Here is a 24,133-nt window from a genome sequence, read left to right as displayed (position 1 = left end):
GTGCTAAGGATGGTGTATATTGGCAACTCCGATTGGTATCACGCTTCAAAGGTCCATTATTTACACCTTACCATCATTTGGTAGAAATTGACTCCTATATTTCCTATTCAAGCATATGTGCAAGCTTTCAAATCCAAACTCTTAGCACATATGTAGAGGGAGCAATTGCTACCAATTTGGGTTTATGAACCTTGTCCATAACCTTTGCACATGGTAAAATGCTTGGGCAAGCAACATGAATCCAAGAAAATTTTATTGAAAATCTTTATAAAAAAGGGTTGTCATCAATTACCAAAAAGGGGGAGATTGAAAGCCCTAGTTTGGTTTTGGATAATTGATGAAACCCTAGTACTAACCTCTATACTAAGTGTGTGTAGACTTAATGAGGTTGGTACATGCCAAGTGATGGAGCAAGTGATGATCATGGTGAAGGTGATGACCACAAGATGATCAAGTGCTCAACTTGGAAAAGAAGAAAGAGAAAAACAAAACCCTATGGAGATCAAGGCAAAGGTATTGCTTAGGGTTTTGGTTTTGGTGATCAAGACACCATAGAGGGTGTGATCACATTTAGGATAGATAGCCGTACTATAAAGAGGGGAATTCTTTAGCTAAGCGGTTATCAAGTGCCACTAGGTGTTATTGTTCATGTGCATGCATTTAGAACCTAGTGAGCTAACTTAACTCCTTCGAAGAAAATGTTTGTGAAATTGCTAACACACGTGCACATGTTGGTTTATACTTTGTGGTGTTGGCACGCTTTGAGAAGGAGGTGGAGTTTGAAGGTTAGAGAGAGGATGGGTTCCTCTCTCCCTCCCACCGAGCTTGCGAGGCGGGATTCAGCGCTTTTGAGAAAATGAAGTGCATATTTTCTATTGCGCCGGTGGGAAATTTGGAGAAGTCGCGGGAGTGTTCCTCGCAGAGAAACACTCACCGGACGCTGGCCTTTGAGGCACCGGACGCTGTGGCTGAGCGTCCGGTGTGCTGTGGTGCTAGGGTAAGGCACTGGACGGTAGGCACCGGACGCTGGCTTAAGTGTCCGGTGGTGCGCGTCCGGTGTACGGGCGTTTTGCGACCCTCTCTGCGCATGGGTCCGGTGAGCACCAGACGCTACCGATGTTTAGCGTCCGGTGACCTGCAGGTTTGCGGAACTCTCTGCGCATGAGTCCGGTGTGCACCGGACGCGTCCGGTGCTAACTCGCTCAGCGTCCGGTGCACTGCAGGTGGCCGTTAGACTCTGACACGAGCGTTTCAAAAGGCGACACGCGGCTGACGTTGGAGCACCGGACGCTGGTGTTGAGCGTCTGGTGCCCCTTTAAGAGCGTCCGGTGACCCCGAGTTAGACCCAGTGAGAGAGCCAACGGCTCTATTTGCTTGAGGGGTCTATAAATAGTTGTTGGCCGGCTTAGGGCTCTTACTCTTGGCATTCTAGCATACTTGACATCCTTGTGAGCCTAAGCAAACTCCTCCCACTCATCTCCTTCATAGATTATACATCTTTGTGAGATTGGGAGTGATTCCAAGTGCATTTGCTTGAGTGATTGCATCTAGTGGCACTTGGGGATCGTTCTAGCTGCGGTTTTCTTGTTACTCTTGGTGGTTGCCGCCACCTAGACGGCTTGGAGCAGCGGAGGAGGATTGGCACGAGTTGGTGATTGTTCGTGGCCATCTCCCGATGATTGTGAGGGGTCTTGTACCTTTCCCCGGCGGAGAGCCGAAAGGTAACTCTAGTGGATTGCTCGTGTCATTGAGCTACCTCACTTGTGGGTAGGTTCTTGTGGTGTCCTAGTGAGGACGAGGTTCGTGCTACACCTCTTAGCCACCGAACCACCAAGTGTTGGTCGACACAACGGGGACGTAGCGTGCCGGCAAGCACGTGAACCTCGGGAGAAAAATCGGTGTCTCAATTGTGTTTGATTGGCATTCTCCCGGTGCTTGATTGTTTATATTGGTGATTGGTTCATCCCCTACACGGCGGTATAAATATCTCATCTTGTCTTTACTTACCGCAAACTAGTGTAATTACTTTAGTTGCTTACTTTGACTTGTGTAGCTTAGTTCTCTAGTGTAACTTATAGAGACTTAGTTCTTGTGTGCATAGAGATCTTAGCAACTAGAATTGTTGGGTAGGTGGCTTGCAAACACCCCTTTAGAGCTAGAGCAAAAAGCTTCGCTTTGTTATTTACTAACCTTTTGCTCTAGTGAGTTTGTAGAATTTTTAAATAGGCTATTCACCCCCCCCTCTAGCCATATTAGGACCTTTCACCAAGTTTGAGCTAGAAACTTGTAGGAGGGGTGTACAAGTGGTCGAGGGAGGAAAGGCTTCCCAGGTCTTTGCGCGTATGTAAGTGTGGTTGTTACTATGTTGTTTGATGCCTTGGAGGCATGCCCGACCTCTGTTTTTATAGTCCAAGGGGAGGAGCAAGCTTACAGGCATTGCAAGATTGGAGAACAGAGAAGCTAAAAGAGGAAAGGTAAAAAGGAAGGAGGTGTCCTTGCTGACGTTCGGGTCATGCCGACCCTAAAACTCTTGTAGCGTATAAGTAGTGGTGCCAACTCTCTATATTTCTTACTAGGGTTTGTTTGGGGTCGTACCTATGACCGCACGCTTCTCGGGCATGCGGGATGGTCAACCAATGGGTGAATCCCATACCATTTAGGTAGAATATTGACACCCTGTTTGTATTTTGACCAATAACGTACATGGGAGGTACAGGAGTTAGGGCATGCTCCATAGTGTTGCCATGTCCCGCATGTAGCCTCCTGACCATTCTAACCAGGACTAGGGTCATGACAGGGCGTGCTCCTCCTATCCCATCCCTGGCATCAAAGGCGTTAGAGGCCCACATGTGGTCATGATGCGGGGCGGGGCGACGTGTTGTACTCTTGGTGTAGATGTGTCCCGTCTCACCCAAGGGTCTTAATGCCAAATCCACCATTTGGGCAAGGCTAGTGTCACGTGCCTCGGGTCGAACGAGGCGGTGCTCACGTGCCTCGGGTTGGGTGAGGACAAGCTTATGCTTCTCAGGTCGGACGAAGTGGAGCCCACACGTCTTAGGTTGGACGAGGTGGAAACCCTCTCCTGAGGGTTGGTTTAGGCTAGACCCACCTTCCAGGGGTCGGGCGAGGCGAGGATCTCCTCCCTAACAGATGGCTCGGGCCAGATTCGTCTCTCATGGGTCAGGTAGGCTTATCTATGAGTCAGATTACTTCACGCTTACTATTGGTTGGGTAATATCAATCCTGCGCCACTAGGTACCATGATATTTAACCCCGACACATTGTGTTTCATATAACACAACACAAACTCACATGAAACCACCCATAAAATTTGATGGTTTTTTCGTCCCAATATAGTGGAAGGGCATGCATGTTTCCTAGAGAGAGAGATTGTAGACCCATGTGCATATTGCAACTGTAGAAATAATATACACACATAATCTTACTTTCATTGCACCTGCATGCATAAAGATGGATTGCTATTATTAATTAGTCCTTGACATACATTATTGTTCTCACCTACGTCACATTCATGCATAGACAAACATGCATCTTCATCATCTAATCTTTATTTGCTTACTTTGAGCAAATTAACATGTAGCTTCATGGCTCAATGTATGTTCAAAACATATCGGTGTGAGCTGAATCAGGAGGAGGCAATGTCTCTCCTGTGGCCTCCAATGTATCTTGCAAGGGAGCCTCTAACTCTGGAGGTGTTGCGGCACGAACTAGAGCCCAGTTTATGCCACGGAAGAAGGGGTGTTGTTTGATCTCAATAGCACCCTCGTAGGAACCTAGCCTATTTGCAGGGTCCCGGTGTAGCAACCTGTATATCAATTGTCTTGCCGCAAGGCTCACCTACAATTAACATATATACATCACAAACACTTGCAGCAAGGCTCACCTACTAGAATAAATGTTTTTAGTATTACCTGAATGCTCGCAGGAAATCTGATATCCTTGTGCAGAATATTAGCAAAGGTCCTTTGTCTTGTTTTCCCTCTAAAGGGTGTATAACCATACAACATCTCATATAGAAGAATTCCTAATCAAACAAATAGGGAGAATTACTCATTATTATATAGCAGCGTGTATCATACATGTTTCCTTTAGCACAAGACTAGTTACCTAGCGCCCACCAATCTACAGCACTTGTATGGCCGGCTCCGGTAATAATCTCCTACAACATGCATACAAGGATTGATGCCAGAAATGATGATGACTATCACACATGTCGAATAGAGACAAGAAATCAAAATGCTAGGAAAAATCACACAAATAAAGTGAAGTAACAACATATATATACATACTGGTGCTATGTACTCCTCTGTACCAACAAAAGAATTTGATGCTCGCATTGGCTCGGCAAAGAATATGGGATTGCTCCTGCTCTTCCTCCTCCTTTTCTTCTTATCATCTTCTGGAAGAAACACCTATCAAATAACAAGAAAAATCATGTAGTGCAACTAAGAAGAATAGATTAACGAGTTAAACTAATATTCATGAAACTGTCTATGTATATTAATGAAGTGACATTACTTGTGGTTGGCAGGATGTCAAGCAAGACAAATCAAAGTCTGTCAAGGAAATGTGCCCATCTCTTTGAAGTAAAATGTTCTCTGGCTTTAAGTCTCTGTAGATTATACCTAGGAAAAAAGAAGTGGGGAGCAAATGCTTAGAAATAGTAAATATTTCATATTTGTCTAGTAAAATGTGATGAACAAGTGCAAGGAAACCTTCCCCTTTTGCTTGCTAAGGAAGCCTAGCTACCACTTTCATGGAAGGTTAAATTCTTACCTAAAACAATCATTCAAGATGCTGGCAAATAGTTACTATTGGTCAAGCCAAACAATATGTTTATTGAATGTTGGTTGTGTTTGACTACCCATTGCATCCATCCTACCACCACCAGCAAAGAGAATTTCATTTATATAATTAGTATGGCATATATGACTACCTTGGCAATGTAGGTATTCAAGTGCTGTGACCACTTCTGCAGCATAGAACCTACAAGACATGGACAATTGCATCAAACAATACTTCTTGGGTTCTTGTACCCAACTACCAATTATATTATGTAACAACAAATAAATTAAGGATAAGAGTAGCATACTAATGAACCGAGAAGAATAAAGATTTTTCACTAAATCCAAGCAAAAGAAACAATTTCAATGACAATGCCAATGCCCACCTAACCGCATCTTCCTTTAGAACCTTCATAGGTTGCCTATCGAGGAGCATAAAGAGTTCCCCGCCAGCATAATAGTCGGTAATAAGACACACATGTGTCTTTGTCTGCAGCATTTATATGACAATTTTGAGATGATAGAAACCATAATACCATCCATAAAAGTATAATAAAATCAAGGACAACAAACATTGACAACCCTAGCATGATATTAATATATTACACAGTTTCATTATGCAACAAACCTGAAATGATGCATACAATGTTGGAAGGAATGGGTGGTCCAACATATCCAAGATTTGTCGTTCAGCGGTAGCTCTATGGACCTAGAGGTATTATAGACGAATCAGATGTAGAAAGAACAATTAAAGGTGGAGCTAACTAAAATGTCATGTGTAATGTGTAATGAAACCTGTTATTCATACCTTGTTTCGGTTAAGCATGACACTTTTATCCATAGCTTTCATGGCAAAGTATTCACCTGTGCCAAGCAACTCCACCAAATGCACACTACAATTCAACCACAACTAACATGTTTACTATTTGAAAAGTAAATAGGAAATGCAAACTAGAAAGGAGTACGTCTACTGGATTCATGCAAACTGAGTCATTACTATACTCTTGAAACTATAATAAAGAAGTACTTACCTGCCAGTGTCACCAGATCCTAAGGGTCTTACTGGTCTAAAATGTTTCAAATCAATGTTTTCACCATTCTCAAGAACCTACAAGAAGAAATAGCATGAACCATCTATGAGATTTCTAAAAAAATGTCATATGTGCTTGTTTCTAGTGGTTTCTAATTAGTCATACAATATTACAAAGACTACCTGATTCTATGGAACAATGAGTGCCAATCTCAAGTGTCTCATGATTGTTCCCTTTCATCTAGTAGGCTCACAAATTGCATGTAAGTATCTATGTTGTGAACTGTGTGTACATACCTTTTGGATGGCTCTCCATGATGCGGTATCCTTCATATGTGGCTTTGGCAAGACTGGTTTTGAATGATTAGCCCATAGATCCTCTGGTCTCTGAATATGACCATAAATTTCTATTAGAAGTGCCTAGTAATACTTAATTTTATATTATACAAAATGATTATTTATTTAGACGAACCAAATTAGCATCCGGAAGTTCCTTTGCAGCCTCATCAATATTATCTGCAGTTTTCTTAACCTGGTACATGTATAATTCAGGTTAATGTATAATACAACTGTGTGCTCCAACAAGAAAATTTAGAAAGTAAGGTACACAAAATTTAGTTGTCAAAATCACTTTATGCAAACTAAAACACAAAAGAAGTCAGTTAAGGAGGGAATTCATCAGAGCATTAATGAACCAACCTAAAATATGCAATCTATGGAACTTTTAGCATGTTATTTTTACATACCACCTCTGAGTCCTAGTGTTGATCATTAGGGTTAATAGACATAAATTTTTAATAAACGCTAGATGATGCTAAATGCTACTCCCTACATCCCAGTATATAAGATGTAACCATCTCTGGTTCAAAGACCAAGAAAACATTTAATTCTCTCTCACATCACTAGTACTATTGCATTAATGTATGTGAGAGAACAAAGAAAAGTAGTTGCACCTTATATACTAGGACGGAGGGAGTAATAAACATTGAAAATACTACACTACGGATGGCTTGCATTTATATATAGCAGTCCCGACAAAGTTATTTGGCATTTTATTTTCATTATTTCCCAGATGTTTGTGATAGCAAGTCCACACATGCTGGTTGACACTAAGATAGAAACAAACCATCATGGCACCATCTTTTGCAGCAGTGTCTCGAACACGCTCAGTTCCATCCAATTGAACCCCAATGAAGTATTGAACTTCACCCTAATCAACCATCAAATTTGTTATATCTCAAATCACATGAAATAGTTCCAAACCAAATGTCTAGGTAAAAAATACCATCTATCTTATTACGGTACCTTCTGATCACGCATAGGTTGCAAGTGAAAGAGGTTCCAGAATTTTTTACCTGCTCAAGCGATAAACAATCATACAGAATTTTAGTTTGATTCATTACTATAGAAAAAAATATATTTGCACATTATTAGCCTCTATCAGCTAGCAGTTAGTATACAGTAATAGAACACTTGATTGATGTTATAAATGTTCATGGTATAGAAATTGCATCATGATCTTACAAGAACATGGGAGCATGTGAAGAGTATGTACCGCTCTTTGTATAGTTTATCAGCTGAACGGTAACTTCTGTTTGGTTATCTATGGCATCCCTTATCTTCTTTACTGTCCCACGGTCAGTTTCAGGTCCTTGAAGAAACCTGCAAGGGAAGCAATACCATAGGTGAAGTGATACATTAAATCATCAGTCACTGTAATATATATGTAGTTTATGAACAGTTAAAAGCAATGAGATTATGCAATATTTAATGTCCTAATTTACCTGCAATTTCTTCCCAATATTTCTTCGCGACAATACTCTGTCAATCGTAAAAAGCTATCTGATGCAAATATCTGTGACATTCACCCAAAAATATAATGATTGTAGTTCAATGGAAGGTGGATATCTATGTTGATAGAAAGAAAAGAACAATTATGTTCAAGGTAGAAGATATCCAAGTTTTTGTCTTACAATTGGATTGTCCGGTAACCTTGGGTCAGTGATGACAAAATTCTTTTCAATACGTTCAAGTGTAGTAGCCAAATCTATACCCCTTCTCATTTCTTTCCTCCTGAAATCATCATCAAAGCTTTCTGGTCTCTCATCATCGCTATCAAGTAGCGGATCTTCCCTTGGTTTTAGAATGTTCTTCTCTACATTTCCATGCCCCATACCAATAAGACTACACAAACAAATTAAATGTTAGAACAAATGCAAAGATAATAGAGACTCTACAAGGAAACTTTCAAATAAAACAAATGATATGTTTATATCATGTGGATTATTATCATACCCCATAAAGGAGCGCAAACCAGATTTCCTGGTCTTATTCCCTCCTTCAGGCACTTCACTAATTTTTTGTAGAGAGTTTCGCATTCCACTCCGTGAGTTACGACGGGATCCACTTTCGGAGCTTCTCTTGCCGGGAACTTCACCTAAAAGCACATCTCCTGATTCCTGTGATTTCCTTTTTAAGGTATTGTTTCTTGATTCTGACAATGATCGTGGATCCTTGAGGGCAAGTAGAAGCTCTGAGACTGAGCTACGGGCATGATCCTTCTGTCTGGCTGCAAAGAATATTGTTGTTTTCATAGATGTGTAAGGTATAACTTATAAAAAAAATTAAGCAAGACTACTAGTAGTAACAGTACCATCATATTTGATGAGTGACTCTGGCAATCCATTTGGGCGAAGAGCTGTATCCTTGCTACCTTCTGTGTACTTACTCACTTCCACTTGCATCCTGTGACACATTTGAGGTTTATTATAACTATACATGATGATGATGATGATGATATAGAGAGATGGAGGATGAAAAATTAAGCTGACCCAATGAACTTGAGGACCCTGCCATCCTCATCCTTGATGGGGGCAACAGTTAGGAGGTTCCAGAATGGTGTACCATCCTTCTTGTAGTTGAGAATACGACCACAGTAATTTGACCCAGCTGCGAGAGCCTGCCTGATCTTGGAAATCTCTACGGGGTCAGTCCCAGAACCTTGAAGGAAGCGGCTGGAGGCATAAGTGCAATGCAAGTCGTATTAATTAGTTGTATATATGCATGGAATTAATTAATTAAATTGGCATGCTGGAAAGAATGAAATGAAATTATGGAATGGAAATTGACGAACGAACGAACCAGTTCCTTCCGACCACCTCATTTGAGGAGTAACCAGTCATGTTGAAGAATCCAGCACTAGCGTAGAGGATGGGGTAGTCGGGGCGAGTGGCATCGGACACGACGAAGGTCTGCTGGAACGCAGAGAGCGCGGCGCGAAGCTCCTCCGACACTCTGGGGAGCGCTCTAGTACCGGCGGCGGCGGCCCTCGAGCTGTCGTCGTCAATGGAGTTTCCACTCTCGCTGGTGCGGTTGGAGCCAGAGGGGCGGGCGACGACGCCCTGGGGCCGCCCGGTGTGCTCGTCGGTCTGGAGGACCAGGCCCCACTCGGCGGCCCTCTGCGTCGCCCGACCCACGTCAGCATCCCCAGCGCCAGCAGCAGGAGGGAGGAGGAACGCCCGATTATTTGTTGTTGAAGCGGCGGCCGAGGAGGAAACAGCGGCGGCGTCTGGATTGAAGACTTCAAGGGATCCACGAGAGTCACGCGCAAGTCCTCCTCCTGCACCGCACCCCGGCCCGGCCCAGCCCACTCAATTTTTTAAGTTACTAGCTACCAAAATTTCATAATACGTACAGGCACACACACATATATATGTAGACACACACACGAGAGGATTTGATTATGTATGAATATGTCCACATTCAGTATATATGTATGTAAACCTCTATGTCGTCTATCTAATTAACGATGATTTATTTCCATGTGAGCATGCATGGCCCTCCCTTAGTAATGGAAAAGGAAAAAAAACATATGTTGATTAATTAGGGCGTGGCTAGCTCTCTGGATATATATATATATATATATGGAATTTCCCTATATATAGGACGCGTTTATTTTACACGCGCGCGTAGTTACTCTCATCTATGTATCTCTAGATTTAAGGTGTATATGACCGGACGAAATGTATATAGACAAAGTATATGATCATACTAGACCATCTAGAGTGATATGTATGTTAAGTATGCATACATACATAGAGTATATGGTTATACTTATTGTATATAATATAGTAGTGGCATTTTAGTAATATATTTAAAATATAATTTTTTTTGAAAATTTTTCGTGTGGTAAGATCTAGAGTACCTTAATATGAGTATATAAACATACTCAAACTGATAGACAAGTATGAATACATACACAATGTAGTTTATTGAAGATGAGAGTAAGTGTCGTAGTGTACAAAAGAATATATATATATATATATATATATAGGTTGCTAGCTGGGGTGCTTGACACAGTTGGATGCATACATATTTGCAGGTGATGTCTGCGGCATGCTTTAATTTGCCATATGTAGATCGATCGAGTTATGTACTTCAGGTAAATACAATAATAATAATAATGTCGGTCAGAATCTTTCCATCCCTTTCTCGGTCTATGTCCTTGCAACAAAGCTATGTATTCGGTTGTAAAGAAAAGAGATGCTTGATGGGTGTATTCTTGAGAAATTAAAGCTAAGGAGAAAAAAAAGCAGCAGGGTCGAACAAATTGTACAAGAGTAAATAAAGATGAAAAGGATATATGTATGTAAAGACGAAAAAAGCAGATGGGTGTGCATGTGAGAAAAGACAGACATCTCTACTCACATACTCAGGTAGATATTAGAGAAAGGAAGGTCATTAGGGTATCCGTAATGATAATTTGCAAATAGTTAGTTAGATGAGACATATAAATACTAATAATAATAATGAAAATTATAGTGGAGAATTATTTGAGCTATGAGAGTGATGTTTCTAGGTGATCGTGCTAGACTAACTATTTGGTAATCACTAGCTATTTAATTTCTCTCCTTGATAGCTAATAAAATTCTTGTTAAACTAACTACTCCCTTCGTCTATTTATCGGAGTCATTTTAGGGTCGTGTGCAGTGACCAAGGAGAAATTAATTCGTAAAAGAAACTGTATGCAGACGGTTGAATTAATTAGACCAGTGAGAGGAGTCCCATGTGTTTGAGAAAAGATAAAAATAGTGATCTCTAGCTTAAATAACTGATTTTTGAGAATTTTATTGGTAAGATGACTGACTTCAATAAATAGACGAAGGAAGTTTTTTGGAACAATTGAGAATGCCCTAATAATATGCGGATGATGGGGATGGTATTAATTATTTAATTGGTGGATGTCGTCCAATCCAAGTTAAGTCGCGCACACGTGTCAGGAGAAGCAGTGAATTTAATTTTGTGGATGCTTGACAGTGGCCGGCGGCTGGCTGGGTCCATATATTGGATGACGGATCGGATAAGGAAGAATTTTCAGAACCAATCAAAAGAAAGCTTGCTAGCGGCTATCTGGAGTAGTACCAAATTAAATTAATTAAGAACTGTATACAGGCATATATATTCTGAAGGGAGAAGGGAATGAAATGTAGCTGATGATCAATGTTAATTCATCTATTAATAGCCCAATATATTATAATTAACCTATACATGTAAATTAAGTTACCATGCACGGTATATATATTACATACTCGTACTAATTAGTAGTTTTGTGCAATTAGCTTTGCTAGAGCTGAATGAAGAAGTAAATTACTACTCCTCGATAAATCGTAAGCTGCTAGAAAAACTATATATGTACCTAGAAAAGCTCTCTCAGACCAACTTATAATTTGGAACCATAACAAAAAAAAAAGAGTAGCATCAGCTTGCAGAGGAAAAGGATCATGTTACAGATAGATGCATAAGGCTAGTTTGGATGTTGTCGGATTCACCTCAATCCACATGTGTTGGAGTGGATTGAGGTGTAATTTAGTTCAAGTCCAATTCACTCCAACACATGTGGATTGATGCGAATCCGACTACATCCAAACAAGGCCTAATAGTACTAGCTTGTCCACACCCCCCCTCTAAAAAAGAGTACTAGCTAATTGCATTAGAGGTATATATATATAATAGAATTCTCAGATGCAGGCAAACGAAGCGATTAATAATAAACTAATTAGTTCACACAGTATCTAGCTAGCTATGAGTAGTGCCTACTATAGTAGTAGTATGTGTATAAATTAAAGAAGTAAGTAAAGTAGTAAATCCATGCATGGAGATACATATGCATATACTGTACGTACCTTTGAAAGCCATTGATAGATGCAGTAGTATTGGTAGCTAGATACAGATGTCTACTTGCTTGCTATTCCGGTGGCGGTGTGGGTGGTGAGCGACTGTGCCGATGCAGATGCGGATGCGGATGCGGATGAATCGATGGGAACAAGCTAAGAGCATGCAGTCATGCAGCAAGGCGGGCGGCGGCTGCCCCTGCTGCCGGCAGTCGTCGGTCAGATTCAGATTTCAGACACTACTCCGCCGGCCGGCTGCTGGTCTACGGTGGTGGCTGGTGCTATATAGGATAGGATCGTCGGAGGGGAGCACGGCGGTTTAATTGCTTTGATTCAATCTTGTTGCTGATTGGGATTGGGATTGGGATTGGGATTGGGATGTCATGCATGGCCCAGAGCCACTAGCTAGCTTATATTATTAGTGGAGTGCTACTGTGCTGCTGCTGCTGATGAACATCCATCCATGTGCATGCAGTGATCGATGTGCGAGCGATATCCGGCCCGTATGGCTATGGCATGGAAGACATGAATAATCAAGGGCCGGCCAGCTAGCTCAACCTTACCAATTGCAGTGCAGCAAGCACGCATATGCAGACGGGATGGGAAAATTACGGACACATCGATCCAGACACCAGTAGAGATGATGATGGATATACTCTACGATGTTAGGGCGCTACAGTCGTGAGATCGATCGATCGTGAACTACTGTTTCGATCTCTCTCACTCTATCTGTGTATACATATATATACAGGTGTGGGGAGAGAGAGATAGAGATGACGACGACGAGATGCGATGGATGCAAGTGGGCATGCCCTGCCCTGCCCTGCCCTGCCCATGAGAGCAAAGCAAAGCAAGAGAGCGAAAGGCAGGCAGCATCGGATCGGAGGCCATGACCACGACTCCCTGCCTAGCTAGCTGAAGCCAGCAGATAATAATATCTCTCGATTCTAGTCCAGTGACCATCAGTGGGGCCCTTGCCCCCTTCCTAACTATTCCCTATTTTGTACTAATTGTTATATATATACACACTCTTCAGGGCAGCTAACACAACAAACCACACTTGTTGCTTGCTATCTCCACCCACTGCTGGACGCGGCCTCTTAGGCAAACCTTTGACAGAAGGCTTTGCCAGGGCGTTCGGAAAATTTTGAGTCAGCGAAGAGAGTGTTTGCTGAGGGCCGCTCGGACCCTTGTCAAAGAGACAGAAATTTAAATTTTTTGTTTGTTTGTTTGCATTCCATCAACAGAAACACTTTATTTATATATATATATATATATATATATATATATATATATATATATATATATATATATATATATATATATATATATATATATATACCCTTCTACACGTACGTGTAGTTACACGCACCGGTCCACGGTTCTGTTCCGTTTCCCCGACGTTTCCCTTGTAGTTACTTGTAATTAGGCATATATATATATATATGAAGTGGAAAATAAGACTACGAGTGTCATTTACGGCGGCACTGCTCTCTCCCCAACCAACCTCGACGGCGGCGGGCCCTTCCTGTTGCGGATCGGACCACAACGACGCCCTTCCCCTCCCTCCGCTCTCTCCCCACACAGCCACGACGGCGGCGGCCCCTTGCTTTGTTGAATCGGACCACTGCGACGCCCCTCCCCTTCCTTTAGCGACCGCAACATCCTCAATCGCAATGGTGCCGTCGCGCCTCCCGACTGTCCCCGCATGAGCAGGTGGCTGGAGCACCTCTTCGTCTCGTGCCGGATCTGGACGGCCGCGAGCTCGCGACGCTCCTCCCCTGCCTCCAGTGGCCGCAACGGCAGCGGACTGTATCCCTTTCCTCCCTGCATCCGTCCAAGGCGATGGGGACTCTTGCATCTAGTGGTGGCTTTGAGACTTCCGCCCTCCAGAGGTGGCGGCGTGGCACAGGGGCCGTGATGGCACCCTTCCAACCTAGTGTCAGCGCGGTCGTCGTCCCTGCTCTGATCGACGGATGGCAGCCCTGCTCCCCTCATCATTGGTGGCAAAGGCCGTGAGCCCGTAACCCTCCTCTGGCTAATCCAGCCGTGGAGGTGCAGGTGACGGCGGTGCCCTCCCGTCGCGGATCTGCTGCGACCATATCCATCTCGAGCAGGTACCTCTGCCTCCCCTCGCGGATCTGCTGTGACCATATCCATCTCGAGCAGGCACCTCTGCTCTTTTCATGGCCAGTAATTTCTTCAGATCTGCCATGGTCTTTTTGACGTAGATGCCTTCGTATGTTGTCATGTGGCCGCAGCAAGTATGAATACGCCTCATCTACATATACTCCTACATGGTTTCATGGCAGCTGCAGAGATGGAGCAGCAAGGTTTCTGTGCAATTTATTTTTGATTTTTATGTTTCTTGAACTGTGCACTTTTTTTGTTTTTTATGCTTCTTATAAGCCAGCAACGTAAGCCACCAACGTATGTATCCATACTCATAATTAATATGTATGTGCTACTCCCTATAAACATGTATAGTTTCATACTCATAAACTTGTATATGTTCATACTCATAAGCATGTATGTATATCCTCATACTCCCACTATATATGTATGCGCTCATACTCTTTTTATAGGTATACCTGTATACCCTCCAGTTTGATACTTGTATGCTAATGGAAAATACATCAAAGAAAATTCAAAATATACTAAATAGTTTGATGCTATTTTTGTTTTTAATGCTTCTTAAGCCAGCAACGTATGTATCCATACTCACAATAAACATGTATGTACTACTCCCTATAATCATGTCAAGATGGCATCAAGTCAAGATGGCCTAATGCAAGTATATGTTGCCTGTCGATAGATGATGGTTAAGATAGCAGCTGAAGCTATTTCGTAGTGACTGCATATATGTTAAAAAGTATGTCTACGTATTCATATTAAAAAGTATACTAGAGTATGTGTATATACCAATCACTGGACGAAGTATGTATACATATTTTAAAAAACTAGGTATATACATATACGTGTACATACATATATTAAGAAAAGGTAACAACAGTCATGCAAACGCAGCAAACCCCACGCAAAGAATCCCGTGATTAGCGCACATAGATATACACATGCTCAAAGCGTTAGCTCCAGAGCACCGGCCCGTTAACTGGTCCGCGTGGGACTGGCTCCCTTGCGTGCGTATACTCCAGAGCGGAGTAGTTACTCGTGCGTGTAGGGAATATATATATATATATATATATATATATATATATATATATATATATATATATATATATATATATTTTATATATACTACCTTAGATGGTTTAGTATGATCATATACTTCGTCTATATATATATATATATATATAGACGAAGTATATGATCATACTAAACCATCTAAGGTAGTATATATGTTAAGTATGCATGCATACATAGAGTATGCGGTTATACTTATTATATATACTACAGTAGTGACATTTTAGTAATATATTAAAAAAATATGAATTTCTTTGAAAATTTTTGCATAGTAAGATCTACAGTATCTTAATATAAGTATATAAACATATTCAAACCGATAAACATGTATGAATACATACGCAATGTGGTTTACTGAAGATGGGAGTAATTACTCTCGGGAGTATGAAAAATGCATCCTATACACAACGTTATTCTACATCCTAGGTGTAGAATATTATTCTACACGTAAGGCAAAACTGAGCAGAAAAAAATACGGAGCACTACTGAACAACGTTCAGTATCATCCATCACTACACCTAAGACCACGAAATACTGAACAATACCGAAACTCGAATATTGAATCAAATTTCTCACAATATATCACAACCATAATTGTGAACCACAAATCATAATATATTACAAGTCTCAGCATGTTCAACATTATTCACATATTTATTACAACAAGTTCGTCAAATCCAAGCACAAGTCACAACAGAAAGCACAAATCACGCTAAAGTCCAACCACATCACCTAGTATGAGTCCTCATCAAGGTAGCCTATGAGACGATGGTGAAGGAAAGGTCTGATCACCTGGTGACGCATTAGCGGGATGCGGACGGATGCTGCACAAAAGAGTAGAGATTGCATGTGTGAGTAATCTGAGAAAACAATTTTGGAACTTTAAGATTGCATCTAGTAATCTAAGAATACAAGAAGATTAGACTCAGTTAAAAATTTTGGTAGGAGCTCCCCTGAACGGAAAGGTTTTCAAAACCTGCAAGAAACAAGGCTAGGAAGGCCGACATCTACAATGGCATGAACGCCGACATCCCCAACGACACGAATGGCGACATATATGCAAAGAACAAGCGAAAAGCGAAATTTCATACTTACAGAAGTAGTTATAGGAGTAGGAGGTGGAGGAGTTGAAAACTGCACAGGTACACTAGGTGCTTGTCCAAGACTTTGCATGATCACCATTATCTTCGTCATCTGCTTCTGCGCTCCCTCGAATGTGGCCCTCTGGGCCTCCATCTGTGCGATCATTGTCACGGTCTGCTCTTGACTTTGCCTTTTTTTGTTTCTTGTAGCTCAGCCTGTAATATTTCACTCCAATGTATCAGTATTACAAATCTAATTTTGGTGTATAAATATGAACGTACGATGAGTAATAGAGGTATCACCTACAGTGTTGTGACCTATTGTAGTACTAGAGAAGGCCGTTGGCATATGGCCTAGCTAGAGAACGTGATTTGTGCTCAGATAGCGACGAGGTTTTGAACAGTGGTGGAGTCGATGGCACCGTCTGCAATCCACAACCGTCTGTCCTTCTTGCCTCCTTCAAGCCTCATGATCGCCTCTGCATCAATGGGCTTAGTGCGCACATTGTAATCATCCTTATGGATCTCCTTTAACACTGACGTGTACTCTTGTATTGATGGTTTTAAAAAATATGGTAATTATTTTGCTCTTATTTATCCTTGATATATTTTTTATTAGATAGCCACATAATGATATACAAAGATTTACATGCAAAGCATTAAACGGCTTAGAGACGTACTCTGTCTGTGGGTTGTATGACTTATCTTTATATTTGTCCGTATGGTGTTTAAAGACGGAACCTCGCCTATGGGGTTGTACATGCCCTAAGAGCACTCCCAATGCAGAAACTATTATAGTTTTTATGGACATTAATTGTAATGTTACCTAAGCATTTTGCTGATGTGGCAAGATAATTATTGAAGAGAGCAAAAATTATAAAAACTAGGTCTACGTTAGAAACCATGTCTATACGAGGTCAAAGACATGAAGTGATATGATTAATTGAGAATGAGGAGAGAATAAATATGATTAGATAAAAAATTATTCTATAAAAACTATTTATTAAAACTATAATTTTTATATACAGTATCTAAAAAATTAATAAATATAGAAACTATAATACTTTCTAGCATTGAGAGGAAGGTCGTCTCCGAAGGTCGTCTCCCCCTCTCCGTGCAACGGTCGGAGAGTTCAAATGCAACCGAAAGTGGGCCCCAGGCCCCGTGAGTTCCGTTGGAATCCGAGGCTGTGGTGCGGGGCCCAAGTCGCATGTCCGGCGGCCAGGGCAGGGCAGGGCAGGGCATTCTTCTCCGATTCAAAAATCAAACGGCGAGCGGAGCCATTCAGTCGATTCGATTCCCCATTTCCCCCTCCGCTCCTCTCCGTCAGCTCCTGCGTACCATCCATGGAGGCTTCCACCCCCACCCCTCGCCGAGGCGGAGGCCCCGCCGACTACGCCGCCATGACCCCTTCCCCCTCCTTCTCCTACACGCCCAGGAGCGGCGCCTCTTCCTCCGCCCACAAGCCCCCAACCACAGGCAGGCACCGGGATCGGGGCCCCCTCCTCTTCAACGGCAACGGTAACAGCAGCATCAGCGCTGCCCAGCAGGCTGCACAGCAGCAGCAAACCTCCACCACCTCCTCCTCCTCCTCCTCCTCCAAGGGGTCCGGATCCGGAGGCGTTAACGTCCAGGTCCTCCTCAGATGCAGGTACATCAATTATTGTTTATCCATTGCTCCACTGCTTGGCTTTGTAATTACAGTACGTATGTATCACTAGTATGTAACTAATTATGTATATGTACTCTACTTATCTAGTAGTCCTATATGTTTTTCCTATGTATATATGTCAGTCACTGTCTGATCGATCCACCAATGGAACGCCACACTTCCACTGTATCATTAGTTTCACTCACCGCTCATGAATTCAACCTCACTGCACCCTATTTCTTTCCTTTCCTTGTACGTGTAGGCCATTGAGCGACGAGGAACGCCGCGTCGGCACTCCCGTGGTGGTCACTTGCAATGACCAGAAACGGGAGGTTTCTGTTGCCCAGAACATCGCTAACAAGCAAATTGATCGCACCTTTCCCTTCGATAAGGTAAGTCATGCCAATTGTTTTATTCCACTTGTTCTCATCACTCAATAAGACAATAACCAACTGAGACACAAACAGGTGTTCGGACCAAAGTCTCAGCAGCAGGATATCTTCAACCATGCTGTTGTGCCACTTGTCAGTGAGGTTTTAGACGGTTACAATTGCACAATATTTGCATATGGTCAGACTGGAACTGGCAAAACATACACCATGGAAGGCGGAGGACGCAAAGCACTGGTAATTTTTATTTATTTATTTATGTATTCACACGCTACACATTTACTGTTTCAACTGAGGTCATAACTGCACCCTCCACCTGCATTTCTGTAGAACGGTGACCTCCCATCTGATGCCGGTGTCATTCCAAGGGCTGTTAAGCGCATATTTGACGTCCTTGAGGCACAGAGTGCAGAGTACAGCATGAAGGTTTCTTTTCTTGAGTTGTACAATGAGGAGCTCACTGATCTTCTAGCCCCGGAGGAATCTAAATTCTCTGATGACAAGTCCAAGAAGCCTATGGCACTCATGGAGGATGGCAAGGGAGGAGTCTTTGTTAGAGGGCTCGAGGAAGAGCTAGTTTCTTCGGCTGCTGAGATCTACAGGATACTGGAGAGAGGCTCTGCAAAGAGAAAAACTGCTGAAACTCTTCTCAACAAGCAAAGCAGTCGCTCGCACTCTATTTTCTCCATCACCATCCATATTAAGGAATGCACACCCGAGGGTGAGGAAATGATCAAGTGTGGAAAGCTTAATCTCGTTGACCTTGCTGGCTCTGAAAACATATCTAGGTCCGGTGCTAGAGACGTAAGTTTTCTTTTTTCGAGCTCCTGTTTCCTTTCCCACTTCATCACCAAATACCATGATCAAGCTGTACAAGTGAGTAGTACTTACATAGTTTCCATCTGTTTTTATAGGGGCGCGCTCGCGAGGCAGGAGAAATTAACAAGAGTCTGCTTACACTTGGGCGTGTCATTAATACTCTTGTTGAGCACTCTGGACACATACCATACAGGTCAAGCAAACATTAGCTATTCAGATTGTTCCTTGAGGCTGTTCAAGCATCTGATATTTGGCTGCTATTCATGCAGGGATAGCAAGTTAACAAGATTGTTAAGGGATTCCTTGGGAGGGAAGACAAAGACTTGCATCATAGCGACCATCGCACCTTCAGTACACTGCCTTGAGGAGACGCTAAGCACCCTGGATTACGCACATCGTGCAAAACACATCAAGAATAAGCCAGAGGTTCTGCTTTTTTTTATTGTCAAATTACCATTAATTGCAATGTAAACTTTCTCATGGAGAACTGATTTTAATAACTTGGCCATGGTTTCCAGGTCAATCAGAAGATGATGAAATCTGCGCTCATCAAAGATTTGTACTTTGAAATGGACCGTCTCAAGCAAGGTATCCTTCTTCTTACAAACTTTCAACACTGCTTATACTTATTGTTGAGAACTTCAGAAAAATACAACAGGATCATTTCCCATCTGAGCATGTGAGTTAATCTTGTGCTCTTGAAATAAAAGATGGGTTGAATATTAGCTGATTCTGGGAAACATGGTTACTGCTGGATGAATCTTACTATAGAATCCACCAAATGTGCTGAATGTTTTATTGCATCTTATTTATCTCCTCTATTGTCAGAATTATTTAACACCATGTACCTGAACGCCGTTAAAAATATGACAATTACTCAGTTTAACTATAGATGAACGTCTATGTCATCAAATTGTTTACCGCATTCTTCCAGTTCTTTGAAAAATGCAGAAACCACGGATACATATCTGTAAGTGCATAGTCTAGACGAGATATTTCTAGATTTTAGTTCTTCATTGTAGATACACTAAAATCTGCAATCACTATATGTATATTATTGTTCATCAATTTTAATTTTCTGAAAAGCCAGATACTTCAAGCTAGTCCAGTTACTAAATTTGGTTCCGCTTTTTGAACAGAACTATATGCTGCAAGAGAGAAAAATGGTGTTTATATTCCGAGGGAACAATACTTAGCAGATGAAGCTGAAAAGAAGGTACTTACTCCCTTCATCACTTATGACATATTAGATTGTGCATGTTCTTCTATAGCATGATAGAGGAATTCTTCAGGCCATGTCAGAGAAACTGGATCGGTTGGAGCTTATTTTGGAATCAAAAGATAAGGTATGCCTTTAGTTCAGTTAGAGAATCTGTATCTTGCTGAAAAAAAAATAATGCTATAATTCGGAAACTGTAACTGTACCAGCAATTAGAAGAGCTTCAAGGACTCTATGATTCTCAGAAAGTTCTGAGTGCAGATCTAAGTGATCAACTTCAGACATTACAGGTATGTGTGCTTATACTTGTATTGTCATATTTCTGTCATATAATTAAATAATGATGCTTTTATTTACAGCTTCTCATCTTTTTGCAGAAAAGAATGAAGGAAACAGAGTGCACCCTAGCGGATCTTGAAGCGAAATACATGAAGGCAAATAATACTATTAAGGAGAAGCAATATTTGATAGAAAATCTTCTTAAATCAGGTTAGAATGAAGACTTCATTGATATCCCTATGAGTTTGCATATGAAATGTGTTGCATAGGCTTAATTAAGTATTTGATAAGGTTCTCTAGCTTGCTGTGTACAGAATGCATGTGACTAATATATACTAAAATACTGTTTGTTTCATTCCATTTTGCCTTGATACACCTGCCCTGTGTTATTTTCATACTTGCAGACAATGTTCAGATTTTTGGCTGAAATGATTATTCTTACCATTTATCTTACATCCTTTCTTTTTTAAATGTCTTCAGAAAAAGTTATCGTTGGTGAAGCACAAAGACTCCGATCAGAGCTGGAGAATACAGCAGGGGATCTGCATGGGCTATTTTCAAAATTAGGTCTGCCTTCATTTCTCTTTCTCCTCCCTCTTTCCTTTCCCAGTTTAAATATTTATATTCATTCTTGGTATCGATTTTCAGAAAGGAAGGAAAAGATTGAAGATACAAATAGAAGTACAATTCAACATTTCCATTCCCAGCTGACTCAAGACATTAGTGTCTTGCATAGAACAGTCTCAACCTCGGTCTCTCAACAGGAGAGCCAACTAAAATCACTTGAAGAAGAGATGCAATCTTTTGTCACCTCAAAGGGCAAGGTGCACCAGAAAGCAAACATGTGGCTACAGTTCATTCTTTGTCTGTATAAGTCTAACAATATATGCCGCATTTTCTTAGGTTGCTGGAGGACTTCAAGAGCATGTAAGAAAGCTCAAAGAGAGCTTCAATTCTAGGATAGCAGAATTGCATGATTTTGCAAATGAACTCAAGCATAAATCTGTGTTGAGCTTTGAAAACCTTAATTCGCAAGTTATCACACACACATCTGGCCTTGAGGATGTAAGTGTACTTAATTATCTTGAAATCCTCATATTATGCTCATCATCTTTATTTTTATTCCCTATTTTTGTAAACACGTACTGAAAATTCTTTGGTGTGCAGTGCATGAAGGGCCTGTTGGTTGATGCTGACCAAATACTCATTGCACTACAAAATGGGCTTTCTCAGCAAGAAGTGAACTTAGCTACATTTATTGAGCAGCAGCATGAGGTTCATTATTTATTACAAAGTGCTAAATTTTTACCTATTTATTAAGCTCATATTGTTGATTACAGTAGTATAAGAAAAAGTTGCACTCATACAGGGGCTCTCTAGAAATTTGGAGAGAACAAAGTCTGTTTCGACAACTACAATGAACTTCTTCAAAACTATAGATTCCCATGCATTGGAGCTCATAAAGATTTTGGAAGAATCACAGATGGAACATCAAAAGCAACTCTTCCAGCTTCAGAAGAAGTTTGAGGTAATCTTCTGTTGCACCTGTAAGTTTCTCATTAATCTGTAAGGATCTATTTGTATGATTTGTTATCTGATGACATGAAATGGATTCAGTCCTTTGTTGCTGATGAAGAGAAGTACTTGATGGAGAAGGTCGCAGGGTTATTTGCAGAATCAAATGCTAGAAAGAAAATTATGGTATATTTCATTCACTTCAATATCTGGAGGATGCCTAATAATGTATAGGTCACTACTGTCTGGCTCTTTGTTGTCATAAACCAATGCATATGTGCATACTGTTATTTGGTCATCCTAGTCAAATTTCTTCAGAGAAACATCTACTTGTGCAACAGCTGGAAACCAACTACTGAGCTGACTGAGTGACATATGTGTGCTATTTTACCAGGTTCAAGATGATATATGCAGCCTCAATAGGACTGCTTCTGAGCGTTCAAACAATTTACAAACTGAAACTACCAAGCTTCATGATTTTACATCTTCTATGAAAGAGCAATGGGAAGCCTACATGAAGAGAACTGAAGAGGCATTCCAACAAAATGTATCATCTATTGAACAGAAACGATGCTTCTTGGCAGGGAATCTGCAGCAGTGGTAAGTTGTCTATCTCAACAGTTAAACTGTTGATTTCATGAGAATGTTAGAACATGGAAACTAACACATATGATTTATTGTACAGCAAGGGAAGGGTAGAATCATGTTCAGAACAATGGATTACTGCACAAAATTTGGTGTTGGCGCTTGGAAGAAACAATGCAGAAGCCATCAGTTCAGTCATAAGGTAATTGATACTGACAATTGAGGTTTGTTTTGTTGGATAAATAGTTTGAAGAGAAGCAACTTGAACTTATATGCTAAACATTCCTTTGAATGAAGTGCTGGGAATGACGTGAGCAACCAACTGGATGCAAGATTTTCATCTGCTGTCACTGCTGGATTTGAAGATAGTGACATTTCAAGCAAATCCCTTCTTAGTTCTATTGATGGTACTAATTCCGCACAGTGCCACATCTTTCCTTTTTTTTTCCAGCACACTGATTTTCTGCTGTCTAAAATTTCCTGCAAATTGCTGTGCCAGATTCGTTAAGATTGGACCATGGTATTTGTGAGAATGTGAAATCCATCGTGATGACATCCAGAACAGAACTTCATGACTTGGAACATGGTCACTATGAGAAGACAAAAGTAATAACAGGGAATGCCGATAGATCTCTGGGACATGATTATAAGGTTAGCAATATTATATATATATATATATATGCACATATTTATAGTATTTTGTTTACCTGCTGAAGAATGATGGTTCCTTCGCTTTCTAATATTGAGTTCTGTGCGTTTATGAACCAGGTGGATGAAGCAACTTGTTCAACACCAAGAAGGCGTGAGATCAACATTCCGGACAGCCAATCGATCAGGGAGTTGGTAACCCCCCTTGATGATCTCGTGAAGGCATTTTGGGACAGCAGAACACCGGCAAAGCTTGCTGTCAATGGAAACGGGAAGCAGCAGTTGGCAGGGTCGACGACACCCGAAACACAGAGATCCCCTCTTGCCACGATAAACTAGGGGCATCATTGCTGTGTAGACAAAGTTTCAGGTGGCGGTCTCTTGGTATTGAACCATTAAAATCTGCAGTTGGAAGATCAATGCTTTCTGGAGCCTGCTAGGTGTGGTCAAGTAATATTGATCAGTAAAGGTCCTCTCTGTTTGCATAAATTTTGTTGAAGGTGTTACTATGCGTCTTTCAGATGGATTCATCATTCAATGTATGACTGATACTAGCAGGCAGGCTGTGCACTAGTGAATAGAATCATACATGAGGACCGGAGTAGAAGTGCTCGTGCTCCACTCCATAATAGTATGATAATACTGAAAAAAAAATGTCGTCGTTGATGAGATCCAGAGTGAATCTAGCACTGGTACGTAGCCAGCCTTGTTTCCATTTTTTTACTCTTGATTTCAAC

The 24,133-nt window shown here is 41.3% G+C and overlaps 2 protein-coding genes across 2 annotated transcripts; one reads left to right on the top strand and one right to left on the bottom strand.

The window, feature by feature from the left end:
- Positions 3,430-12,814, bottom strand: LOC8072895 (phototropin-1A). Its single transcript, XM_002441609.2, has 22 exons — positions 12,018-12,814; positions 8,977-9,454; positions 8,667-8,849; positions 8,489-8,580; positions 8,131-8,404; positions 7,809-8,019; positions 7,620-7,690; positions 7,391-7,497; positions 7,141-7,190; positions 6,962-7,045; positions 6,308-6,367; positions 6,133-6,222; positions 5,837-5,913; positions 5,614-5,698; positions 5,434-5,514; positions 5,192-5,295; positions 4,958-5,007; positions 4,540-4,646; positions 4,311-4,433; positions 4,129-4,180; positions 3,933-4,045; positions 3,430-3,858 (listed from the first exon to the last, which is right to left on the bottom strand). Exons 1-22 carry the CDS (start codon positions 12,028-12,030, stop codon positions 3,622-3,624), a joined length of 2,742 nt encoding a protein of 913 aa, XP_002441654.1. The 5' UTR covers positions 12,031-12,814; the 3' UTR covers positions 3,430-3,621.
- On the top strand, positions 17,377-24,114 carry LOC8055391 (kinesin-like protein KIN-5A). Its single transcript, XM_021445997.1, has 22 exons — positions 17,377-17,942; positions 18,205-18,334; positions 18,410-18,568; positions 18,662-19,135; positions 19,246-19,343; positions 19,420-19,576; positions 19,669-19,738; positions 20,290-20,366; positions 20,443-20,496; positions 20,579-20,659; positions 20,747-20,858; positions 21,129-21,215; positions 21,297-21,472; positions 21,552-21,713; positions 21,816-21,923; positions 22,018-22,176; positions 22,266-22,349; positions 22,558-22,763; positions 22,849-22,950; positions 23,046-23,155; positions 23,248-23,399; positions 23,517-24,114. Exons 1-22 carry the CDS (start codon positions 17,428-17,430, stop codon positions 23,733-23,735), a joined length of 3,492 nt encoding a protein of 1,163 aa, XP_021301672.1. The 5' UTR covers positions 17,377-17,427; the 3' UTR covers positions 23,736-24,114.

This window comes from Sorghum bicolor, chromosome 8, assembly GCF_000003195.3.
Source record: "Sorghum bicolor cultivar BTx623 chromosome 8, Sorghum_bicolor_NCBIv3, whole genome shotgun sequence".
Classification (NCBI taxonomy): domain Eukaryota; kingdom Viridiplantae; phylum Streptophyta; class Magnoliopsida; order Poales; family Poaceae; genus Sorghum; species Sorghum bicolor.
This window is presented reverse-complemented; position numbering and strand designations above follow the sequence as displayed.

Bases quoted from the DNA above. Each gene is read 5' to 3' on its own strand.
- LOC8072895 (XM_002441609.2), bottom strand. The intron at 6,368-6,961 runs GTTTGTTTCTAT...TACATGTACCAG, and splicing joins CAAAAGATGGTGCCATGATG to GTTAAGAAAACTGCAGATAA. The intron at 5,914-6,132 runs GTATGTACACAC...TTCTTCTTGTAG, and splicing joins CATGGAGAGCCATCCAAAAG to GTTCTTGAGAATGGTGAAAA.
- LOC8055391 (XM_021445997.1), top strand. From the start codon at position 17,428: ATGCAACCGAAAGTGGGCCCCAGGCCCCGTGAGTTCCGTTGGAATCCG. The intron at 19,577-19,668 runs GTTCTGCTTTTT...CATGGTTTCCAG, and splicing joins ACATCAAGAATAAGCCAGAG to GTCAATCAGAAGATGATGAA. The intron at 22,764-22,848 runs GTAAGTTGTCTA...TTTATTGTACAG, and splicing joins GCAGGGAATCTGCAGCAGTG to CAAGGGAAGGGTAGAATCAT.